Source organism: Carcharhinus amblyrhynchos, chromosome 8 (assembly GCF_965287045.1).
Source record: "Carcharhinus amblyrhynchos chromosome 8, sCarAmb.v2.hapA, whole genome shotgun sequence".
NCBI lineage: Eukaryota > Metazoa > Chordata > Chondrichthyes > Carcharhiniformes > Carcharhinidae > Carcharhinus > Carcharhinus amblyrhynchos.
In genome coordinates this window covers 37370285-37393149 of record NC_137331.1, presented here as the reverse complement: position 1 = coordinate 37393149, position 22865 = coordinate 37370285, and the positions used below count along the sequence as shown (strand labels likewise).

The window sequence follows — 22865 nt, the reverse complement described above, 5'->3', positions numbered from 1 at the left end:
GGAGTAAGTGAACAGGGACCATCAATTTAAATCCTTACTGAGCGAATGAGAAGAGATGTTGCAATGGATTGTTGAGGCATGGCATGCATTGCCACAGAGAAACAGTTGCAGCAGAAGAATTTATCGTGCTATGGGGAGCATGTGGGGCAAAGAAGATTTGCTTTGGATTCCCCAGGCTAGCACAGATTGGCAGATTGAAATGGCTATCTTCTGTGCAATGAGTTACTATGGTCCTACTGTTCACGTGAATGCTTTGTAAAGAGATTGAATTTTCTATTTTCTTTACGTTTATTGTTTCTTTCAACATTACAAATTTCCCTTTGGCAAACACGAAAACTCAATGCTCATTCATGTTAAATCAAGTGCTAGTAAGTGTATTAGTCAGGTTTTGGGTGTTAGGTTTTAGGAAATGCTTACCATTGAAATTTGGGAGAGATGTGTATTTTTGGATTTGTATGTGAAAAAGATGTGCAGGTTAGATGGATTGGCCTTGTTAAATTGCCCCTTATTGTCTGTGGGATTAGCAAGGCTAAATATTGGGGTTACGGGGATAGGGCCAGGGTGGGATCGTGGTCAGTGCAGATTTGATGGACCGAATGACAACCTTCTGCACTGTAGAGATTCTATAATAAAGAGTGCAACTGGTTTAAACTTGCAGAGAGATAATAAAGGAAAACATGGTCAATTATCAGAAGAGTATTTTGCTGCTGCCCCTTGCATCCAGGCAATGGGGATGTGATTTTATTTTTAACAATAGCACTGAGTAGGAACATTAGGACAGGTAAAAAGCACAGGGAAGACTGGCACGAAGGGAATGCACAATGTAATTAGTTGACTTTTGCATGCAGTGTGGCATGATTTTATTCATAAATTTAGTTTGGAACATTTTCATTTTGTGAGACCTTTTATTTTTGCATTGTCAAACTGATGATGTGACCGAGGAAAGATTGTGGATGGTTGGAGAATTGGGATAGGAGTCACTTGCATCGTACTCGGATGAATTCTTCAAGGACAACTTGGCCAGGAAGGGGTTGTCCATTTTGCTGTCCTGTCTTCCTTCTCCTCCTCCTCTTCCTGTTTTTGAGCTGTTCATTGCGAAGCTCGAGATGAGGACTTGTCCCTTCATGATTGTGAGGTTGTTCAGCGAACCATGGCAAATGTTAACCCGCTCTGCTGACTCCTGGAGGTCTCCTGTGGAATTCTTCAGGCAATGGAAACACAGTTCCTGCATGCCAGTGATCTGCTCTTACCACCTTTCATGTGGCAGCAAAGTTTTCATTGTCTGCATGCTGCCCATGTTTGTGTGTATGTTGTTAGCCAGGTGGGCAGCAGATAGCCCTTGACACCCATAGCTACCTTTCAGTATGACTCGAAGCAACTTGCGCAGTATTGCCACAGAGTGAAGGCATCATCATGATTGTTGCTAAAATCCTGAGCTTTGACCTGCATGATTCTTTACCCAGGTTGCCCAGCTGCTGGCTTTTTAGGAGTGGAATCTCTCTTAGTTGCGGTATAGGACAGAATTGACATACGGCATCACTTGCTGAGGTGCACACAGTCGGTGGAGCCTGAATCATGGGGAAATATGCAATCATAGCAAAGCCTTGTGGTTGCTAAGCCTGCTTACTACTGGGAAAGTTCCTTAATGAATAGAGTGGGTTAGTGACCTCCCTCATGCAACGGTGGATGGCAGACACAAGATACTGAAAATACCTGCAGCTGTACCCAGGAACAAGACATCTAAATGTTCATTGTTATGATCATCTTCACAGCCACTGGCAATGTGGTCCTGCCACAGCTGAGGTTACAGTTATGGCTGTCAGAGTTGGCTGGTTTTAATGCACGCCTCCTTGCCACACCTTGCACACTGTTACTGAGGTTCTGGTATGAGAATTGCTCTCTGGGTGTCTTCTCTTCGATGTCCAAGTCATTCTGCATTCTGTGAGGAATGGCTGTCAGTGGATTCACATCTGGGAGCAGCTGGTTTACACACAAGATTTGAAGTTGGCAAAACTCTGCAAGAACCTGTCACACCACTCCCTGTAGATTTTGGCAAAAGTAAACAACTCAAGAAAGCACCAAATAGTCATAGAATCAAAGCGACAACCAGAAGAAATAAAGTGGCAACTAACCAGGAGGTAATTAATCCCTTTACATAGCTGGGGTGTTCTTTACTGCTGATAAATGAGTGTGCAGCTGTACAAGGAAAGCTGGGGGGATTGGCTGGGACATTAAGATCTAAAAGTACTGCTGATTGATGTCACAACCTGTCTGCTTTGCAAACATATGGCGATGTTCATTGACTGCATGGACTCATATGGCATGGGCATGACTGCCCCAGAATTGTGCACACATGCTGCAGATGCCATTTTGGTCACTAAACATCATCCATAGCCCAAACAACGTGTTCCATTGATTTGAATGTTGCACTGGATATGCTTACTTTTTCCATGCTCCATGTTTAAGTTAGATGTCCACTCCTGCCAGAGCACAGAAACAGCTCTTATCAAAACTGCAAGTAACATTATATGACTGTGAGCATGGAATATGGTGTCACAATGGTTAGCCTCACAGCGCCAGGAACCTGGGCTCGATTCACAGCTTGGGTCACTGTCTGTGGTGTGGATTTTACACATTCTCCACGTGTCTGTGTGGGTTTCCTCCGGGTGCTCTGGTTTCCTTCCATACTCCAAAGAGGTACGGGTTAGACTGGCCATGCTAAATTGCCCCTTGGTGTCAAGGAAACTAGCTAAGTGCATGGGGTTGTGGAGATAGGACCTGGGTGGGATTGTGGTCGGTGCAGACTCAATGGGCCGACTGGCCTCCTTCTGCACTGTATGATTCTATGATTGCTCATACTGCTCAACTTGTCTGTAGCCTTTGCACAGACTACCCACCATCCTCCTGCAATTCCTCTTTGTTGTCCAGCTGAGCCGGGCCTCTCTGCAGGACTCGTACAGGGCTACACTCGCTCACAATTCCCCCCAAGCCAGGAATTGAATCCGGGTCCCTGGCGCTGGGAGACTGCAGTCTAACCACTCTGTCACCGTGCTGCCCTCCTTCTGTCTGCTTCCTAACTTGCACCAAATTCCAACACCCTTCTGTGCTCTGGCATATTGGCATTAGCTCCCAATCCACCAGCACTTCTTGTAAGTCTTGCCATCATGTTTAGATTGCTTGTCACACCTGTTTTGAGTCCAATGTGGCTCCTCTTCAGAACAGTTCTGGAGAAAAGTCATCTTTGGCTTGAAACAGTGACTCTACTTCTCTCTCCACACGTGCTGCTAGACCTGCTGAGTTTTCCCAGCATTTTGTTTTTATTTCAGATCTCCAGCTTCGCAGTATTTTGCTTTTATTGTGTATTTTGCTTGATAAAAATCAGAAACGTTCAAACTGTAGATTTCTGATTTTTAATGGTGCTCCTCCAACTTTTTTGTGATCTGCCAGCAGTGGCTACGAGAGCAGGTCAGAGGTCAGGAATTCTGTGGCAAGTAACTCACCACCTGACTTCCCAGAGCCTATCCACCATCTACAGGGCACAAGTCAGGAGTGTGATGGAATACTCCCCACTTGCCTGGATGGGTGCAGCTCCAACCCTCAAGAAGCTTGAACCATCCAGGACAAAGCAGCTCGCTTGATTGGCACCACATCTACAAACATCCACTCCTTCCACCACTGATGCTCAGTAGCAGCAGTGTGTACTATCTACAAGATACACTGCAGCAATTCACCAAAGATCCTTAATCAGCACTTTCCAAACCCACGACTACTTCCGTCTAGAAGGACAAGAGCAGCAGATAAATGGGAACACCATCTGGAAGTTCACCTCCAAGCCACTCACCATCCTGACTTGGAAATATATTGCCATTCCTTCACAGTCGCTGGGTCAAAATGCTGGAATTCCCTCCCTAATGGCATTGTGGGTCAACCCTGGACTGCGGTGATTCGAGGCAACAGCTCACCACCACCACCTCAAGGGCAACTAGAATAGCCAGTAAATACTGGCCAGCAGCAACGCCCATGTCCCATGAATGAATAAAAAAAGTTACAAATCTGGAATAGAAAATAGATAACAATTGTTTGCTATCAGTATTGGAATGCATGCAAGCTCTTTTTTAATTTGCGGGAAGGTGATGGCTTAGTGGTATTATCACTGAACTGTTAATCTAGAAACTCAGCTAATGTTCTGGGGACACAAATTTGAATCCCACCATGGCAGATGGTGGAATTTGAATCCAATAAAAATTACCTGGAATTAAGAATCTACTGAGGACCATGAAACCATTGTCGGGAAAAACTCATCTGGTTCATTAATGTCCTTCAGGGAAGGAAATCTGGCATCCTTGCCTGGTCTGGCCTACATGTGACTCCAGAGCCACAGCAATGTGGTTGACTCTCAACTGCCCTTGAAGGGCAACTAGGGTTGGGCATTGTGGGTCAACTCACAGAACATGGATTGCAGTGATTCAAGAAAGCAGCTCACCACCACCTTCTCAAGGGCAACTAGAGTTGGGCAATAAATGCTGGCCAGCCAGCAATGCCTGTGTTCCATAAATGAATAAAAAAGAAATTTGGAGTAATGTGGCAAAATTGTGGCGTATACAAAATGCATAATAAAAACAGGAATTGTAAAATATATTAAAGAAGTAAACTTTTTTTCATCTTTTTATACAGCCTGGTTAAGTTGTACTAAACTAACTCGCAGCTGTTTTGATTTTTTTTTGTAGGTTGGCTTGCTGGACCTGGAACTAAATCGATTGACAAAGGCTTTGTTTTTAGCTCTAGTTGTGCTTTCAGTGGTTATGGTAGCTTTACAAGGCTTCGTGGGCCCTTGGTATCGTTACCTGTTCCGGTTCATCCTATTATTTTCCTATATCATCCCCATCAGGTAAGTTTTTTTTTTAAAAAATGCTACCCAAAAGCCACAAAGTGAATGTTGGAATTCATACCCAGTTCTAATTGTGAAGGAAACTGATCGCTATCGTGAAACTGTAGGAGCAGAAGCTAAAAAATGTGGGGATCCCAGAAGGATCGTAGTGCTGTGAACAACCTGTCTACAAGCTTAGACCATACCATTTATTTATTGCTGCGGTTTTAGTTTCATGGTGCTAATAAGTGACACAAAGCAGTTATTGGAATAATAACTGGCAAGGAATGCATTGTAAAGAAAAATTGTAATTCCATAATAGTTCTAATGTAAAATTCTGTTCTCCTAAGTGGCCTATTCATTACAAGTTGCTTACCTTAATTGTCCTTTTATACTTGCCACCTGTTTTAATATCTTGCTAAAATCAATTTTAATCTTTTGCTATGTGGTCCTGGCATGCTCCCATTTCTAATAGCTTGATTGTGAGTGGAATTGCATTAGACTTTCGGCCTCGTCTTGTTTTAATTTATTTATTATAATAAGTATACAAATGCACTCTTGGTTAACTGCCTGAAAATAAAAATGCTAACAGATCCTAACAATGTTGAATTTGGAGCTTAAGACCACGCCAAATTAAGTTGGAAGTTGTTAACTTCTCTCTTTCCTGTTTGCACAGTTTACGGGTAAACCTAGACATGGGGAAAGCAGCTTATGGCTGGATGATCATGAGAGATGATAATATTCCCGGCACAGTGGTTCGAACAAGCACAATACCTGAAGAACTGGGGCGCTTAGTTTATTTATTAACAGATAAGACAGGTAATGTTGATGTTGTCTTCTAAGCTTCTTGACATGTTTCTGATACTCTGTAGCTTCTAATTTTGCATGAAAAATGTAACTGATTTGATTTATTATTGTCACATGTATTGGTATACAGTGAAAAATACTGTTTCTTGTGCACTATACAAAGCTCATAGAATACATAAGGGAGAAGGTGCAAAATGTAGTGTTACAATTATAGCTAAGGTGGAGAGATAGATCGACTTAGATTAGATAGGTCCATTCAAAAGTCTGATGGAAGGGAAGAAGCTGTTCATGAATTGGTTGGTACTTGATCTCAGACTTTGTGTTTTTTTTCCCCAGTGGTAGAAGATGCCTGGGGTGCATGGAGTCCTTAATTATGCTGCCTACTTTTGAGGTAGCAGGAAGTGTAGATGGAGTCAATGGATGGGAGGCTGGTTTGCATGATGGATTGGGCTATGTTCACTATCCTTTGTAGTTTCTTGTGGTTTTGGTCTGAGCAGGAGCCATACCAAGCTGTGATATATCCAGAAAGGATGCTTTCTATGGTGCATCTGTAAAAACTGGTGAGAGCCGTAGCAGACATGCTGAATTTCGTTAGTGTCCTGAGAAAGTAGAGGTGTTGATGGGCTTTCTTAACTATGGCGTATAACTGCACTGCTCTCAAATGTTGTGTGATATTTTTAATAATATTGCGTGAAATTGAATGTGGTGAAACAGCTAATATTTTGGGGATGTGGACAAATTGAAAGATGCATGAAAAGTACAATATTAGCTCTTCATGTTTTGCTTAATGGAATTTTTAAGTGGCTTTCAAACTGCTTTTGAGGCAGGTTTAACAAAACCTCAATTCTTTTTATTAATGGAAAGCAACATTATATGTAATTGGATTTTCTTTAAAGTCACTTCTGAACAGTCAAATGTTTTTAAGGTGTTCAAAAATTTGTCTTAAAGTGTATGTATTTTTCTTCTTTCCGACCAGCATTAACTACTGCAAATAAATCTCTCTGCTTTTTTAATCACTAGTATTTAGTGTAGATTATTATGATTACAGTCCTGTGCACCTTTTTATTTACCAGCTGTGTAAAAAGTAAACTGCCTCTCAAGGCATTCTTCAAAAAAAACAAAAGCATTTGCCGATGCTTCCTTGTCAAGCCTGAGATTGCATCCTCCTGTCTCATCAGCCTTAGTATCGCCACATACCCACTGGGGACTAACTTTACCAACTTCCTGCCTTTCTCTACTTTGCTGCACCCTTGGGATTCTACTAACAGACCAGTGCTCACTGCCTTTTTTCCCCCCCAATTGCCTCCAGAATGTCTTCCCTCTCAATAAAGAAACTTGCCATTCACAATATTATACAGGTAAAATATCTGAAATCCTTGGGGGCAGTCACATTTTGGATACCTATACACCTAAAAAAGACTAAGCCTACTTATATTACAATAGCCTAAGTCTAGGCTGGCTATAGTAAATACAATGGCTAGAAAAGTATCACTGAATAATAAATGCAGGGTACCTATAATAAAGTTTCACTCGCCCCGTTCTACCATCAGCGATTCTGCTTGGAGGAGAGTGTTGGCGAAGTCCACGTCACATACAAACAAACAGCTAGACTTCCCACAGCAAAGGTTGGTGAAGTTCGTGTCGGCTTGGGTCAGGGACTTCCTGTGCTAAAAGTCAATGAGGCTTAAAGAGAAGAGTACGGTTTTTGGATGTGTTCAGTCTTCAGATTCATGGATAATTGTCATGTTCTTGTCAGAACTAAGTGGTTAAAGCCCTGCCTCATGCCTGGCAATACTTTCCACCGCTACCTCCCTCAATCACAAATGAATCCTGCCGCTTTCACCTTCTCTTTCAAGCACTTCATTTTATTCTATCTCTCTTTCTCTTTAAAACCTTTGTCCACTCCAATATCCTAATTTTCACCCCATTTCTCGTTGCTCCTCTCTACTGTGATCCCGGTCATTTGCAAGGCCAACTCTGATCACTTTCTTGCATTGTTCACAAAACACACACCCTATCATCCCCACTTTATTTTGTGTCTTCCTCTAGAATGAGCTTTTGCTCACTCCCTCAGCCTTTGTTGCTTACAACTGCACAGTGGTTTTCAGTTGCTTAACCTTCAGCATTCCATTCACAACAGTATACCTTCAGGAGTCTATTCGCTTAGCTGTACTCTGTCCCCCACTCTTGGTGCCCTGGTAAGTCTTGCACCATTATTCATCCTCGTCGTTTTATGCCTTCAGTTTTTCACAGTAAGAATCTGTCAACACCAGGTTAAAGTCCAACAAGTTTAATAGCTTGATAGTAAACCCACAAGCTTTCGGACACTATTCCTTCATCAGGTGATTTGAATAGGAATACTGATCTAATCAGTGTTCTGTAAACTGTGTGTGTCTTTATATGCCCTTCTCTGATCAGAACTTTCCACTCACCTGATGAAGGAACAGCATTCCGAAAGCTTGTGGGTTTACTATCAAATAAACTTGTTGGACTTTAACCTGGTATTGTCAGACTTCTTACTATGTTTACCCCAGTCCAATGCCAGCATCTCCACATTCAATTTTTCAACCAAATTCCAGGGAGCAGCCATTGTCAGATCTGCCTGGACAAGCATCATAAGGCCTCATTCATCTTTTGCCAAGGCTGCCCACCTCTCCAGGAGTGTAAACATGAACCCTGCTGCTTATCTCCAATGCCAACCAAGTAACTTCTCTTCTCGGCTCTCATAATAACTTGCATTGTAACTGGATTCCTCCTATCTCAAGTATTGTTCCCCATCCTTTTCAAATCCACTACTGTCAACTCTTAATCGTAACTTGTCTTCCCATCCTCTCATCGCAAATTAGAACCCCATTTCCAACTGTATAAAGTTGTTGAGCAAGTTATCACTCCCCAACATAGTTTGGGTTTTTCTGGGATGCAAGTCCTACTGAAGAAGATAGTTTATTGCCCATCCCACAGATGCTGATAATGCTAAAGGGATGGAGCATCATAGTCACAGTCACAATACATATTCTTTGTAACATCTTTTGCAGTTGCTTGTTTGAATATCTCAAATCAGATTTCCAACCCAGCTGTAACATCAAAATGGCTCTCATCAAATTAATAAATATATACTCTGCCACTACAATGCTTTCTCTCCTTGCCAATTCAGTAATTCTTGACAGGGTCAGCTATGCCACCTTCCTTCAAACTGTCACCTCTATTGACACATCTCATCCCTTGACCTGGTTTCATTCTTATTTATCTGGCCATAGTATCTTCAGTGGTTTTTCTTTTCACCCCATGCCATGACTTTTGGAATCTCTCAAAGATTGAGTCTTGGCCCCTTGACCCTTTGATCGGCATACAGAGCCTTGGCACATCATCTGTAAATATGGCCTTTGGCTCATACCCATATACCTACACCAAGCTTTCATCACTGTTGACATCTCCAGTGCCTTAGTGTTATCATTCAATTATGATGCGCTGCACTTCATGTTTAACTGAAGAAAAGGCATCATCTTCAAACCAAACCACAAATTCCATCCCTTCCTCAGCCTTTGTCCGGGGCTCAACCAGCCTGTTTGAAACATCAGCTTCCAATTCAACCTATGCTTGTATTATGGCCGCGTATCCTCTACATCATAAAGGCTTCATGTTCCCATCCGTACCGCTACCTTAGCATCTCTGCTGAAATCTTCATCCCGGCCTTTGCTCCTTCAAAACTGGATTGTTCCATTGCGCTCAATAAAGTTCATTTCATCCAAATCTCTGATCTCTGAATCCGTAATGCTACAGGGCAACAGCGGTTAACACTGCTGCCTCACAGCACAAGGGACCTGAGTTCAATCCCTGGGTTGGGTCACTGTCTGTGCAGAGTCTGCAAGTTCTCCTGGTATTTGCTTGGATTTTCTCTGGGTGCTCCATTTTCCTGTCATAGTCTGAAAGACATACTAGTTAAGTGAATTGGCCATGCTAAATTCTCCCTCAGTGTACCCGCACAGGTGCCAGAATGTGGCGACTAGGAGATTTTCATAATGTATGTCAGCCTACTGGTGACGAGTGAATAAAATTTGCTCAGCATCATGTCCCAGTAGTTCACTACCCAGTACCTGTTGGCTTTTGATCCCCAATGGCTCAGATTTGAAATTTTCATTCTCATGTTTAAATCGCTTCATGGTCTCACCAATCTTTGTAACTGCCCCAAATCCTATGACGACTCCTCTCAACTGTGCATTTTTCTAACTGTCACTCACTGTCACACTCACTTCGGAGAAGCCCTCCACCCCTCTCTCCTTTCATGTGTTCATTCAGGCTTTCATCCTTTTTATGTTCCTACTTCGGCTCAGCATACATTTTTAGGTAGACTTTTGTACTTTTCTGCATTAAAGGTTTTTTTGCATAAAAGCAAGTTGATCTTGCATTTGTGGTTTGTTAGCATCTCCTATGCAGTAAATCCAAACATTTTTGAACAGCCGTTCCTTTGAAGACATCTTGTTTGTTTGAACTGTAACTATTTTCCATTTAATGTTTTAATTTTCCTGCAGAATATTGGTAGGCCAAGTGTCAGGGCACATTTGGTAGTTTATTACAGTGTTTCAGGCTAGGTATTGCAAGAGTCCCACCTGCTCCTACTTTGATCATTTCATTGTCATCTTCATCTTTTACAAAGTCTCTCAACACCAGGTTAAAGCCCAACAGGTTTATTTGGTATCACAAGCTTTCGGAGTGATGCTCCTTCATCGGGCGAGTGAAGGAGCAGCGCTCCAAAAACTCTTGATACCAAATAAACCTGTTGGACTTTAACCTGGTGTGGTGAGACACCTTACTGTGCCCACCCCAGTCCAACGCTGGCATCTCCACGACGTCTTTTACAAGCTGGTCAAGATTTTTTAAGGAAGGGGAAAAGTCGAGAGACTTGGGTTTGAATTCCACGCAATGTTGCGTGTTCCACCTCGTTCAATGCCAAAATAGATGTTGGTTCGAGCAAACACCTGTTAAATGTCATTTTGTATTGTGCTGCTCTTTTGGGCTGCAGAAACAGAAATCACTGTTAGTAGCTAAACAGAATTTAAGTTGTTGGGTCTGAGGAGCATTGCAGTCTATCTAATTGCAAGGTAGTCCTTTGTATGACTGCAAATTAGGTTTGTGCTTCATCAGTAAGCATTCTGACATGAAGCGTCCATCACTTTGGCTTGCTCATTTACCACGACAGAATAGAAAATGAAGTGTCCCAATAATTACATTATAGTTTCCTTATTGTAGGACAAGAAAGCAATGTGGTATAATTAGGTTTGATTGGAGAGCATGTTTCCGGTAAGATCTGAAATTAATGACGTTGCTATAGTGACACATCTGCGACCACCAGTGCGTGAAACATAAAGTAATTCATTTGACAAGAGAAGACATCTGTTAACTGCGAGGATGCAGAGCATATTGACACTGACCTGAAATACTAGACGTTATGTGATAAATGAATAAATGGTGCTGAAACAGGAGGGCAGATAATTTGTACTTAATCTGCAAGTAGAGCTTTAATCTTCCCACTGCTTGCTTTTGATAATGCTATTGTTTAAGAACAATGCAGTAGAGAGCTCATAACTTCTAAATGGTAACTGTGGATGAACCCTAATGATGCAATAAATTAATCCCGGTGTCAATGGAATTTATCACCATTGTATTATGAAGTCATTAGTGGTGCAAACAGCTGGAACAACTTTTTTGATAAATAGATATTGTGAGTAATTATAACTTGGCAAACTGAAAATTGCCATTCTTTTTACAGGTGTCAGCACTGACATGTGCCTCATGCACATCATTTAAGTATTTTCTCTTAATAAATAACTAACATCAAGGGAATTTTAATGAAAAGACTAAACTGTATGTTGGTGTAGTGATCAGTTAAATGATTCATTTGACTTGATGTTCAATGTTGTATTTAAGTTATTTTCAGCCGAATGATTAACATTCTTTAAGTTGGCTAAATGAAACTGGTGCATATGAAAATGTCACGATAGCACAGTGATTAGCACTGCTGTTTCTCAGCACCAGGGACCCAAGTTCAATTCCCGTCTCAGATGACTGTCCGTGTGGAGTTTGCACAGTCTCCCCGTGTCTGCGTGAGTTTCCTCTGGGTGCTCCGGTTTCCGCCCACACTCCAAAGATGTGCAGCTTAGGTAGATTGGCCATGCTAGATGGTTCCTTAGTATCTTGAGATGTATAGATTGGAGGATAAGTGGGGTTAATACACAGGATGGCCTGTCAGAAAGTTGGTACAGACTAAATGGGTCGAATAGCATCCTTCTGCACTGTAAGGATTCTATGAAAGGACTGCTGGTCCATCCAGCCTGTCCATGTAGTTGTGATGTCTTTATGCATCATGATGCAGACCACCATACTGGGGTTACAGGGTAAATACTTCTGTATGTTTAATTGTCGGCCATAAAATTTAGTGTGATGTGCACAGCATTAATATAATTCATAAAGTTGATCTTAAGCCACGCTTTAGTATGAAGCTAGTAAGTGTTTCCTTTTGCTTAAAAGTAACTGAGTTATACTGTTATGACTAGTGTAGTACATGACTGCAATTGCAGTTTTAAAGATAAACTCTTGAACACTTGCCTGATACTAAGTTGCTCATTGTGGCATAACATCAACTATTGCAGCCAGGATATGATGGGATGTATTAGTTGAGCCCTTGTATAAAACACAATTTCTTCAGAAGAATTATCCTGCAATGTTGTGTATTATGGGCAGCATGGTGGCACAATGGTTAGCACTGCTGCCTCACAGTACCAGGTACCAGGCCTGGATTTCTGGCTTAGGTCATTGTCTGTGCAGAGTCTGCACATTCTCCCCATGTCTGCATGGGCTTCCTCCAGTGATCCGGTTTCTTCCCAGAGTCCGAAAGACGTGCTGGTTAGGTGCATTGGCTATGCTAAACCCTCCCTCAGTGTACCCAAACAGGCGCTGGAGTATGGCGACCAGGGGATTTTCACAGTAACTTCATTGCAATGTTAATGTAAGCCTACTTGTGAGACTAATAAATAAACAAACTAGCAGTTTTATTCTGGATTAGGAAGCAAACTTTACAGTGTACGTTGGTTAGCACAGCAAACATAGTGAATTAGAATTTTCAATTAATTACTTCAAGTGCTAAAGAGTACTCAGTAGTTGCATTCTCGCCTTCTGTCAGAAGATTGAGATGCTGAAATCCCAATCCAAGGACATAATCCAAACTAACAATTAATTGCAGTAGTGATGGAATTTTTGTCAGAGGTACCAGTTTTATTGTGCATGTTAAACTGAAGCCTTGCCTGCCTACTTAGCTTAGAAAAGAAACTTGACCTACTTAGATAAAAAAAAACAGTGGCAATATTGAGGAATTAGAGGGTAGCTTGCCCACATTAGAACCCAAGAAATAGGAGCTGGTTAAGCTATTTCACCTGCTTCACCATTCGATAAGGTCATGCAAATATTCTACCTCAACTCCACCTTCCCGTACTATCTCCATATCCCTTAATTCCCTTGATATCCAAAATCTATCAACCTATGTCTTGATTATACTCAACGATTATGGATCCACAGCTCTCTGGGTTAGAGAATTCCAAAGTTTTGTAACTTTTTTTGAGGGAAGAAATGTATCCTCATCTCAGTCCTAAATGGCTGACCCCATATTCTGACACTATGGCCACGTATTCTAGATTTCTGACCTGCAGAAGCGTTTTTCTGCGTTTACACTGCATTAAGCTGCTTAAGAATTTTATATATTTTAATTAGACCGCCTCTTGTTTTTTGAACTCCAAGGAGTGTAGACCTGGCCTACTCAATCTCTCCTCAAAGGACAATCCCCTCATCCAAAGAACCCAGTCTAGTGAATCTTTGTTGTACTCGCTCTGGGAAATGTTAATCCTTTCTTGAGTAAGGAGACAAAAACTGCGCACACTGTTCTAGGTGTAGCCTCAGCAGTGCTCTGTACAAATGTAGCAACATGTATTCAATCCTTTTTGTAACAAAAGCTAACATATTATTTGCCTTCCGAATCGTGAATTATACTTGTGCGTTCTGTGATTCATGTGCAAGGACCTACAGGTCCCTCGAAATGCAAACGTTTCCCAGTCTCACCATTCAAGAAATATTCTGTTTTTTTTTATTTTCTATACAGAAGTGGATAACTTCACACTACTTCCCCATTGTATTCCACCTGCCATATCTTGCCCAATCACCTGAGCTGTCTATATGCTTTTGCAACAGCCTTGTGTCCTCCTCACTGTTTACTTTTGCACCAAATTTTGATTTATACCATGATGTTCTTCCTGTGTTTATCTCTCGAACAGGTTAAGTTGTGAAGTAAGAACTGAAACGGCAACCATATATTTCTCTCTGCACAGATGGTGCTTGATCTGTTGAGTGTTCCCAATATTTTCTGTTTTTCACTGGCTATTTAACTATGCAAATTGACTACTGCATAATCCATAACATACCGTAACTCACCTCCTGACTCCCCAAAGCCTGTCCACCATTCACAAGGTACAAGTCATGAATGTAATGGCATACTCCTCACTTGCTTGGATGTGTGCAGCTCCAACAACACTCAAGAAGCTTGACACCATCCAGGACAAAGCAGGCCGCTTGATTGGCACCACATCTACAAACATCCACTCCTTCCACCACCGATGCTCAGTAACCGCAGTGTGTTCTATTTACAAGATGCATGGCAAGTCACCAAAGATCTTTAGCACCTTCCAAACCCATGACCACTTCCAGTTAGAAGGACAAGAGTAGCAGAGACATGGGAATGCCACCACCTGCAAGTTCCCCTCCAAGCCACTCATTATCCTGACTTGGAAATATATTGCTGTTCACTTGCAGTCACTGGTTCAAAATCCTAGAATTCCCTCTCCAACGCCATTGTGGGTCAAGCTACAGTACGTGGACTGCACGTTTCAAGAAGGTGACTAACCACCACGTTCTCAAGGGCAAATAGGGTTGGACAATAAATGCTGGCCACCCAGCGACATTCATGTCCAACGAATGAATTTTTAAAAAAATTGGCTGCGTAACATTTATTAACATTTATAAGTGCTAAGTGGATGAAAGGTGGTATGTATACCACTTAATTTCTTTGTCAGTGACATGATTTCCCTGTTGAATCTGTAACGCAGAGGCTGTAGAATTTCTTCCTTAATTGTACAGATTTGTGTTTGGGGCCTTTGTTTGCTGAAGTCAGTAATATTCTCTTGAGGGAGTTTGAAGTGGAATTTTACCATCATGTAGCACATCACATTGGCTTTCAAATGGAATGGTCAGTCCTGTGTGCCAGATGTAGGCTGAAGTCTTTGTATTTAGAACAGGAGAGAATTTCCTGTAATAATTACTTTGGGAAAACAACAGAAATCCAACTTGGATACATTTTTTACAGGAGGGAGCGGAGGCCTCGTACCGATGCTGAATTTTGCTTATAGATGTAATCGGGACCCCTTATGAAAGGACTGGTGATTGCTTGGCAGTCTTCCAAGAGGAGGAAATCTAGCAACTACCAATAAGTATAAGGCATAATATTTAGATGTGCCAGCAACTATTCTAGAAAGGGTTGGGTTATTAATGCATGCTATTATTTCCACTGTAAAATGTACTTGGCCTCATGTTTAACCCTCATGCTTAACAACAGTTTAGAATAGGAAAATATTGTTAGTGAAGGCTCTCTTTTGGAAAAAAACCGATCAGTATGTATTCATAGAAGTGAAATCTAGCTTATCATATGCTGTTACAAATATGGATCTGCCATGAATATCTTCTGTAGTATATTGGCATCAGATGCCCATGTGAACAGTCTGAACACCACATACATTTGTTTAAGTTTATTTATTAGCGTCTCAAGTAGGCTTCTATTAATGCTGCAATGAAGTTACTGTGAAAATCCCCTCATCACCACACTGATGCCCGTTCGAGTACACTGAAGGAGAATTTAGCCAGGGCCAATGCACCTAACCAGCACATCTTTCGGACTGTAGGACGAAACCGGAAGAAACACGGGCGAACATGCAACCTCTACACACGCAGTGACCCAAGCCGGGTTCCTGGCGCTATAAGGCATCAATGCTAACCACTATACCACCGTGTTGTTTGAATTGACTCTCACTCATTGGAACTACTTATCCAATGGCATGCACAAGGATACAACAGCAACATTATCTGCTCTATATATATGTATCCTTTTGCCTGTCCATATTTAATCTCTTCAAAGGCAAACTCTTGGAGGCGATTTCCATATTTGCATTTTCAGTTGTTCTAATTAACGTGGAACAGCTAGTTATGATTGAACTCGCTTAATTTGGTCTGCCCAGGTTATCCTGGTGGAATGAGGAGGAAAGAACTTCAGTTCATTTGTCTTTCTCATAAACTTCCAATGTTCCAAAATGTTTCATGCCCACCTTTTTTTTGACGTTCATCCACTGTGATGTGGACAGCCAATTTGCATTGGGCAATATCCCTTAAGTAGTAGTGACATGCATCATCAGTTAGTCTGTTGTCGGGACCAGGAATTGGATTTAATTTGTATTGGTTTTTGGAACAAGCAAGGAGATGGATGAAGGCTTTCCCTGTCCTCTGTGCACTTCGGCTTTGATGTGGGTATGCCGGCGTTGGACTGGCGTAAACACAGTAAAAAGTCTGACAACACCAGGTTTTAGTCCAACCGATTTATTTGATAATAGACTCACAAGCTTTCGGGGTTAGCCCCTCTGCAAGACATGCCGGATCATCGACATGGATACCATCATCACACGTGAGAATACCATCCACCAGGTACATGGTAAACTTGCAACTCGGCCAACATTGTCTACCTGATACGTTGCAAGAAAGGATGTCCCGAAGCATGGTACATTGGGGAGACCATGCAGATGCTACGACAACGGATGAATGAACATCGCTCGACAATCACCAGGCAAGACTGTTCCCTTCCTGTTGGCGAACACTTCAGTGGTCACGGGCATCCCGCCTCTGACCTTCGGGTAAGCATTCTCCAAGGCGGCCTTCACGACACACGACAGCGCAGAGCCGCTGAACAGAGACCGATAGCCAAGTTCCGCACACATGAGGACGGTCTCAACAGGGATCTTGGGTTCATGTCGCATTATCTGTAACCCCCGTGACTTGCCTGGGTTTGCAAAACCTCACTCGCTGTACTGTCTGGAGACAATACACATCTCTTTAACCTGTGATCAGTGCTCCTTCCACTCACATTGTCAGCCACTTCAGGTCTTGAACAGCAGGTTAGGTGCAAGGATTCACATTCTAATCAGTAATCTCTAAACTGTCTGTGCTTTATATGCTGTGTCTGAGGCCAGAACTCTCCATTCACCTGACGAAGGGGCTAACCCCAAAAGCTTGTGAGTCTATTATCAAGTAAATCAGTTGGATTAAAACCTGGTGTTGTCAGACTTTTTACTGCGCTTTGGCTTTGTCAGGAATAAATTTCCTTGAAATTCCATTTCTGTTTTTAGTCTGTCCGAGAACTCTTGGAAAGCTCTTCTCATCAAGTGGTGACCAGGAATCAGTTTGGGCCTTGGATTAACCACTTAATGCATTTGATCTCTGTGTTTGATGAAAGGTTGATTTTGACTTGAACCAATGACCTTCTGACTCAGGTGACATGGTTACCTATCGCTTTCTGTTGAAGTGAGAGAGTGAAACTGACGTAAAGAATTACTGGAGGAGAGGGGAATCTTTTTTTAAATTGTGATATAAGGAAGCCTTGGTCCTTATTTTCTGCTTCTTCCTCCTGTCTGTCATAGTTTAATTTCATCTTGATGTGTTTGGAAAATTATTACCTCTTAAAATTTCAAGGACCTGCTTCTAATTGTAGTCATGACAAATGAGTTAGCTGTTTTATATTAGCTGTCTTAATCACATGGTTTAGGACTTCACTTTGGATGAAGGTAGGGTAGTAGAGACTGTTTACAAGTTATTTTGGTGACCGAAGTTCAAATAGTGAAGATACATCTCACCTTACTTCAGCAAGAAGAGGAAAGAGAATTAATGTCAGAGAATTTAAAAGCAGGTTGCTGAAACAACAAATTGGTAATCACTTCTACGATTAACGGAATTATAGAATAGAACCATACAATTGTTACAGTGCAGAAGATGGCCATTTGACCCATTGTGTCTATACCAATTCTGAGTAACTCCATAAGTAGCGTTATCCTGCCTTCTCCCTGAAACCCTAAGCTTTCTTCCTTATCAGATCACAGCTTAATTCCCTCCTAAATTCTTCAGTAGAATCTTCCTCCACCACATGTTCTGGCAATGCAATCCAGATCTTAACCTCTTGTTGTATGAATAAGGTTTTCCTCATGTCGCTTTTGCTTCTTTTGCCAATTACTTCAAATCTGTCTCCTTGCATTCTTGATCCTTTCACAAGTCCCTCCCTATCTACTCTGTCCAGTCCCCTCGTGATTTTGAATACCTCTTTCAAATCCGTTCTCAGCCATCTTTTCTCCAGGGAAGGCAGTCCTACATTTTCCAATTTATCGTTGCAACTGAAATTCTTCATCAGTGGATCCATACTCGTGAATCTTTTCTGCACTTTCTCTAATGACTTCACATCTTTCCTAAACTGTGGCACCAGACTTGGACACAATAGTCCTGTTGAAGTTTAACGTAACTTCCTTGCTCTAGTACTGTATGCTTCCATTAATAAATCTAAGAATACTGTGTACTTTTATCAACTGCTCTCTCAACCTGTCCTGCCACCTTCAATTACTTTTGCACATGTATACCCAGATCCTTCTTCCCCGCACCCGTTTTAGAGTTGTACCCCTTATTTAAATTGCTTCTTTCTCCTCTTCCTACCAAACTGAATCACTTTTAGAGTCAGAGGTTTACAGCATTGAAACAGGTCCTTCAGCCCAACTTGTCCATGCTGCTCTTTTTTTAAACCACAAAGCTAATCCCAATTGTCAGCATTTGGCCCATATCCCTGTATATCCATCTTACTTATGTAACTGTTTAACTGCTTTTCAAAAGACAAAATTGTACCTGCCTTTACCACTACCTCTGGCAGCCTGTTCCAGACACTCACCACCCTCTGTGTGGAAAAAATTGCCCCTTTGCATTGAATTTCATTGGCCACCTTTCTGCCCATTCCACCAACTTGCCTATATTCTTTTGAAATTCTACACTATCCTCTTCCTGGTTCATAATGTTTCCAAGTTTTGTATCATCCACAAAAACTTTTGAAATTGCACGATGGTCTGGGACATTAATTTGTATCAGGAAAAGCAAGGGTCCCATTACTGACCTCTAGAGAATTCCACTTGCCTCCAGCCCATCAAGTATTCATTAACCACTACTTTCTGTTCCCTGCCACTCAGCCAATTCCACTTCCATGTTGTTACTATCCCTTTCATTCCGTGAGCTATAGTTTAGCTCATAAGTCTCAGTGCAGCATTATATCAATTGTATTTTGTAAGTCCACATACACCACATCAACAGCTTTGCCCTCATCAAGGTTCACTAATGTCCTTTAGGGAAGGAAATATGTCATCCTTACCTGGTCTGGCCTACATGTGATTCCAAAGCCACAGCAATGTGGTTGACTCTCAACTGCCCTCCAAAGGCAACTAGGGGTGGACAATAAATGCTGGCCAGCCAGCAATGTCCATGTTCCACAACTGAATTAAAAAATCCTCTCTGCTCCTTTCTAAAAAACACTCTAATTTAGTTTGATGTTCCCTTAAGAAATCCATATCAGTTTTATTTAATTAACCCACATCTGTCCATGTAGCCATTCATTTTAGAACATAGAACATAGAACATTACAGCGCGGAACAGGCCCTTCGGCCCACAATGTTGCGCCGACCAGTCTTATTTTTAAAAAAAAACATTGACCCACTAATCTAAACCAATCCCTTTTCGTCCATAAACCTATCCACCAATCTCTTAAACGCCCCCAAACTAGGCGCATTTACAACTGCAGCAGGCAGGGCATTCCAGTCCCTCACCACCCTCTGGGTAAAGAACCTGCCCCTGACATCCGTCCTATAACTACCCCCCCTTAATTTAAAGCCATGCCCCCTCGTGCTAGATTTCTCCATCCGAGGAAACAGGCTATCACCATCCACCCTATCTAAACCTCTAATCATCTTATATGTTTCTATAAGATCCCCTCTTAGCCGCCTTCTTTCCAGTGAAAACAACCCCAAATCCCTCAGTCTCTCCTCATAGGACCTCCCCTGCATACCAGGCAACATCCTGGTAAACCTCCTCTGCACCCTCTCCAAAGCCTCCACATCCTTCCTGTAATGTGGGGACCAGAACTGCACACAGTACTCCAAGTGCGGCCGCACCAGAGTTGTGTACAGTTGCAACATGACGCTGCGACTCCTAAATTCAATCCCCCTACCAATAAACGCCAAGACACCGTACGCCTTCTTAACAACCTTATCTACTTGATTCCCAACTTTCAGGGATCTATGTACACATACACCTAGATCCCTCTGCTCCTCCACTCTATTCAAAGTCCTCCCGTTAGCCCTATACTCAACACATCTGTTATTCCTACCGAAATGGATTACCTCACACTTCTCCGCATTAAACTCCATCCGCCACCTCGCGGCCCAGCTCTGCAACCTGTCCAAGTCACCCTGCAGACTTCGACACCCTTCCTCACAATCTACCACACCTCCGACTTTGGTGTCATCAGCAAACTTACTAATCCACCCAACTATACCCTCATCCAGATCATTAATAAAGATTACAAACAGCAGTGGCCCCAAAACAGATCCCTGAGGCACACCACTCGTAACCGAACTCCATGATGAATAATTACCATCAACCACCACCCTCTGTCTCCTATCTGCTAACCAATTCCTGATCCAAGTACCTAAATTACCACCAATCCCATACATCTGCATTTTCTGCAGAAGCATACCATGGTGAACCTTATCAAACGCCTTACTAAAATCCATATATACCACATCTACTGCCTTACCCCTATCCACCTCTTTGGTCACCTTCTCAAAGAACTCAATAAGGTTAGTAAGGCACGACCTTCCCGCTACAAAACCATGCTGACTATCTCTAATCAATTCATTACTCTCCAAATAACTATAAATCCTATCCCTAATAATTCTTTCTAAAACCTTGCCCACTACAGAAGTAAGACTCACTGGTCTATAATTCCCAGGGAAGTCTCTGCTCCCCTTCTTAAACAATGGGACAACATTCGCTGTCCTCCAATCTTCCGGTACTATACCAGAGACCAACGACGACCTGAAGATCAGAGCCAGTGGCTCTGCAATCACCTCTCTTGCCTCCCATAGAATCCTAGGGTAAATCCCATCTGGACCAGGGGACTTATCTATTTTCAACCCATCTAGAATATCCAACACATCCTCTGTATCAACTACAATACTTTCTATTTTACACCCCTTCACCCCAGTGACCTCCTCAGCTACATTCATATCGTCCTGCGTGAACACCGAAGAGAAATAATGGTTCAATGCCTCTCCAATCTCTTCCGGTTCCACACACAACTTCCCCCTACTGTCTGTAACTGGCCCTAATCTTGCCCTAACCAACCTTCTGTTCTTGACATACCTATAGAACGCCTTAGGATTCTCCTTCATCCTATCAGCCAAAGTCATCTCATGCCCTCTTCTAGCCCTTCTTAACTCCCTCTTCAACTCCCTCCTAGCCAATCTAAAGCTTTCTACTGCACTACCCGAGCCCTCAAGCCTCATCCGAACATAAGCCTCCTTCTTCTTCCTAACCAACAAATCAACTTTTTCTGTGCACCACGGTTCCCTAGCCCTACCAATTCCTCCTGAATTATTGTTTTTTAGAAGTTCCCCTATATTGGAGTTAAACTGACTGGCCTATAGTTGCTGAGTTCACCTTTACATGCTTTTTTGAACAAGTGTGTAATATTTGCAATTTTCCAGTCCTCTGGCACCACCCCTGAATCTAAGGAAGACTGAAAAGTTATGGCCAGTGCCTCCACAATTTGTGCTCTCCCTTCCTTCAGTATTTTTGGATGTATTTTGTCCAGTCCTGGTGTCTTATCAACTTAGACAGCCTATCTAATACTATCACCATATCAATTTTAAATCCTTTGAATGTCTGAATTATCTCGTCCATCACCATGGCTTGGCAGCATCTTCTCCCTTAGTAAAGGCAGATGCAAAGTATTCATTTAATACCTCAGTTATACCCTTTGCCTCCGTGCATAAATGTTTTCTTTGGTCCCTGATCAGCCCTACTCCTCCTCGTATCACTGTTCTACTATTTGTATGCCCATAGAAGACATAAATTCTGTTTTATATTAGTTGCCAGTCTCTTTTCATCCTCCTTCTTTGCTTCTCTTATTTGCTTTCTCTACTTCTCTTTGAACTCTCCATATTCACCCTGGTGCTCAGTTCAGTTGTATTTTCTACCTGTCATCTGTCATAAGCACGCCTTTTCTTTATTTCTATCTCCCTTTTCATCCAAGGACCTGTGGATTTGTTTTCCCTATTTTTCTCTCTTAAGGGAATGTACTGGAACTATCTCCTCTTTGAAGGATTAGGATTATGTGGTTTGTACCATTGTAGGCTATGACTGTTAGCTGTTCACCCTCCCCCTTCTTGGGGTGCATTCTTGACCCTGGCACCGGGGAGATAACACATCATCCTGGATTCATATCTGTGGCTGCACAAATGCCTATTATTCCCATAATAATTGAGTCACTTATCAATATTTCTCTTCTAGTCTTCCTTGTGACCCCCCGCCCCATACAGCTGAGTCTCCCATGATGCTGTGGACTTGGTTCTAGCTGCCCATCTCAAATGACCTCAGTGTTCATTTGAAACTGAATAGAAGTTAGAGATTGGCATGCTCCCAGGGTGATCCTGCAGTACCTATCTAGCTCTTTGTTTGACTGATTTGTGGTCATCCCCTTTCTCCCTGCATAACTTTTGAACTGTGGGACAACCACATCTGTAACTGTGCTCTCTGTCAAGTGCACAGTTACGGATGTGGATACATCCTAATGAGGCAGGCGACTGCTCCGGTTCTGAAACTTGGAGTTTGAGCTGCTGCAACTGATGGCACTTTGTGTACAAATGGTTATCTAGGACACAAGAAGCAAACCAGATTGAGATTCATGATGTTAGGATAGAATAGAATTTATAGAATCCCCACAGTGCAAAACGAGGCCATTCAACTCATT

The 22865-nt window shown here is 42.2% G+C and overlaps 1 protein-coding gene across 1 annotated transcript in view; it reads left to right on the top strand.

Annotated features, from left to right (window-relative positions):
- Positions 1 to 22865, top strand: part of atp9b (ATPase phospholipid transporting 9B) — a 290399-nt gene that overhangs the window by 201713 nt on the left and 65821 nt on the right. Inside the window, exons 12-13 of the mRNA XM_080193897.1 lie at positions 4728 to 4888; positions 5544 to 5686. Of these exons, the coding sequence (XP_080050023.1) occupies positions 4728 to 4888; positions 5544 to 5686 (304 nt within the window). The remainder of the gene's footprint in view (positions 1 to 4727; positions 4889 to 5543; positions 5687 to 22865) is intronic.